At 42.6% G+C, this 3,158-nt stretch overlaps 1 protein-coding gene across 1 annotated transcript in view; it reads right to left on the bottom strand.

Annotated features, from left to right (window-relative positions):
• The window catches only part of LOC107300004 (apoptosis-inducing factor 3-like), a gene marked incomplete at both ends in the record, with an annotated part of 22,869 nt that overhangs the window by 13,560 nt on the left and 6,151 nt on the right, over window positions 1-3,158 (bottom strand). Inside the window, 2 exons of the mRNA XM_015829347.1 lie at window positions 967-1,108; window positions 1,491-1,587. Of these exons, the coding sequence (XP_015684833.1) occupies window positions 967-1,108; window positions 1,491-1,587 (239 nt within the window). The remainder of the gene's footprint in view (window positions 1-966; window positions 1,109-1,490; window positions 1,588-3,158) is intronic.

The following is a 3,158-nucleotide window of genomic DNA, read 5'->3' as shown; positions in this document are numbered from 1 at the left end:
TCTAACTTTATTATAAGGTTCCATTAACAGATTCTGAAAGCAACCTCTTCCCCCTCACCTTTACAGTCCAAGGAGCTAGGCAGGGTCTCTTCCGAGACGTTTCCCGTGCCCTCGTTTCTTTTGGGGGTTCAGCTGCCTCTTATCTGTCTGCTGTCTAGTCTGCAGTTCTTCCTCCTGTCTCCCAAGGTCATTCCCACACCATTGGGAAGACTGCTTGGGGACCACCCGAGAGTCTTCTTCAGTCTTCCCTGGGCCAAAAGAGTTTGCAGAGGGGCAGACCTTGGTCAGTCCAGCCCTGGAGGGAGCACCCTATGGGCGGCTTGGCTGAAGCCAGAACCCAAAAGAGATTTCCTTCAACATGTAAGTAACAAGAAAAAAAAGTCAAGGAAACAGTCGATCCACTAAAGAGAGAAGATGGCAAGGAAGTAACAATAATAGAGAGAAAGTAGAGCTGCTTAATTCATTCTTTGCATCAGTCTTCACACACACAAAAACTGTAGCCCAACCTACCAAAACCTAACTGTAAAAGACAGACTAGAAATAAAAATTAAAATAAGCAAAAAAAAATGGTAAGAGAACACCTATCCGACCTTGACTAATATAAATCACCGGGACCGGACAGATTACATCCCAGAGTTCTGAAGGAGCTGGCAGATGTTATCTCAGAACCATTGCACCATATCTTTCAAAAATCCTGGAGCACTGAAGCAGGGGGCTGGACTAGGAGGCCTCCAAGGTCCCTTCCAGCTCTATTCTGATTCGTTAGAGATTGTGGAGATCAGTCTCTTTTAGGCGAAAGAGCAGAGGTTCCGTATTAACTCTGCCCTTAAATCCAGGATGAACAAGTTACACGGACATCCATGAACTGCACGAAAAGGAATTCTGTTTCATTCAAAGAGGCTCAACTCTCAGGAGTTAGGGATAGGATGGAAAATTGGACCAGCCACCCATTGCCCTGGAGAAAGCCTTGGAGAAATTCCTAGGTGGGCACCAACCTTGCTCAGCTTGGGCCTGTCGTAGGGCAAATGTCGATCGATTGTGCACATCACAATCCTGTCCGAGAAGCCCTCTTGACGCAGCGTCTCTGCACACACCAGCCCAGCAGGACCTGCCAGAGGAAGTGACCGTCGGTGGAAGCACCCCTCTTTTCCCAGCTGAGACTTCCCCATTAGGGAATTCTCTACCCCCCTCCCAGAGTATCTCCTGAGGCTCCCAGGAAGTGGGGACGGTGCCGCTCCAGCCCAGAGGCGTCCATTGGGCTGACTTCCACAATGGGGTGTCCTTGTGGGTTTCCCCACAATTCTCTGAAAATCCAGGCAAAACCAGACTCAGTTTGGACCTCTGAAGGGATGAATGGATGGACATCCCTGCTCCTTGAGCCACTTAGTGGAGTCCCCAGGAGGACCCCCATCCAAGCAGGGCTCGAACCGCCCCCCCCCCAAGATGAGACCTTTTCCCCTTGGTCGCTTCCTGTCTCCACGAGCCAGTACCTGCCCCAATGATGAGCACGTTGGTGCTGCTGATGCTGTAGTTGCTGAGGGAGATGCATTTCGCCATCACCTTCGTCCGCTTCTGGGCTTGAAGAGCCTGGGGTGCGAGAAGGGGCGGGGTCAACTCAGTCCCAGACGGAAGCAGGCAACACCCCAATCCCTACGCCTACGGCCAGTTCTCCTCAACCGGGGCCCCATCCAGAAAGGTGGACTTCAGCATCCAGAATTCTGATGCTGGTGAGGGATTTGAAGGCACCCAGGATGGGAAAGGCTGTTCTACACACATCCATTCATTCCTTCATCCATCCATCCATTCATTCATTGATATTCATTCATTCATTCATTAATATTCATTTTCATTCATCCATCCATTCATTCATTTATATTCATCCATCCATCCATTCATCCATTCATTTATATTCATTCATTCATTCATCCATTCATTTATATTCATTCATTCATCCATCCATTCATCCATTCATTATATTCATTAATTCATTCATTCATTTATATTCATTCGTTCGTTCATCCATCCATCCATTTATTTATATTCATCCATCCATTCATTCATCCATTCATTTATATTCATCCATCCATCCATCCATATTCATTCATCCATTTATCCATTTATATTCATCCATCCATCCATTCATTTATATTCATTCATTCATCCATCCATCCATTCATTTATATTCATCCATCCATCCATCCATTCATCCATTCATTTATATTCATTCATCCATCCATCCATTTATCCATTCATTTATATTCATTCATCCATCCATCCATCCATTCATTTATATTCATTTATTCATCCATCCATTTATCCATTCATTTATATTCATTCATCCATCCATCCATTTATCCATTCATTTATATTCATTCGTTCGTTCATCCATCCATCCATTTATTTATATTCATCCATCCATTCATTCATCCATCCATTCATTTATATTCATCCATCCATCCATTTATATTCATTCATCCATCTATCTATTCATTTATATTCATTCATCCATCCATCCATCCATTTATATTCATTCATTCATTCATTTATATTCATTCGTTCGTTTGTTCATCCATCCATTCATTTATTTATATTCAGCCATCCATTCATTCATCCATTCATTTATATTCATTCATTCATCCATCCATCCATTGATATACATTCATTCATTCATTCGTCTGTCCATCCACCCATCCATCCATCCATCCATCCATTTATCCATTCATTCATTTATATTCATTCATCCATTCATTTATATTCATTCATTCATCCATCCATCCATTCATTTATTTATATTCATTCATCCATCCATCCATTTATTTATATTCATTCATCCATCCATCCATCCATTCATTTATATTCATCCATCCATTCATTTATATTCATTCATCCATCCATTCATTTATTTATTTATTTATTTATTATTCCAATTTGTATCCCGCCCTTCTCCCGAAGGACTCAAGGCGGCTCACAACATTATTAAAACAAAGAGAGACCCACACACCCCACCGAATAAAACCAAATTAAAACCAAAATTTTAGTGTTGTGTGATTAAAATTTCTAAAAAACCCAATTTAAAAATCCTCCCTAGGCCAGGCCCGCTTGTTGGAAAAGCCATGTCTTGAGGGCGCGGCGGAAAGTAAGGAGATCCGGAATAATCC

This window comes from Protobothrops mucrosquamatus, unplaced genomic scaffold, assembly GCF_001527695.2.
Source record: "Protobothrops mucrosquamatus isolate PMUCROS unplaced genomic scaffold, P.Mucros_1.0 scaffold5913, whole genome shotgun sequence".
Lineage (NCBI taxonomy): Eukaryota > Metazoa > Chordata > Lepidosauria > Squamata > Viperidae > Protobothrops > Protobothrops mucrosquamatus.
Note: the sequence above shows the minus strand (reverse complement) of the source record. Positions and strands in the feature narration are given on the sequence as shown.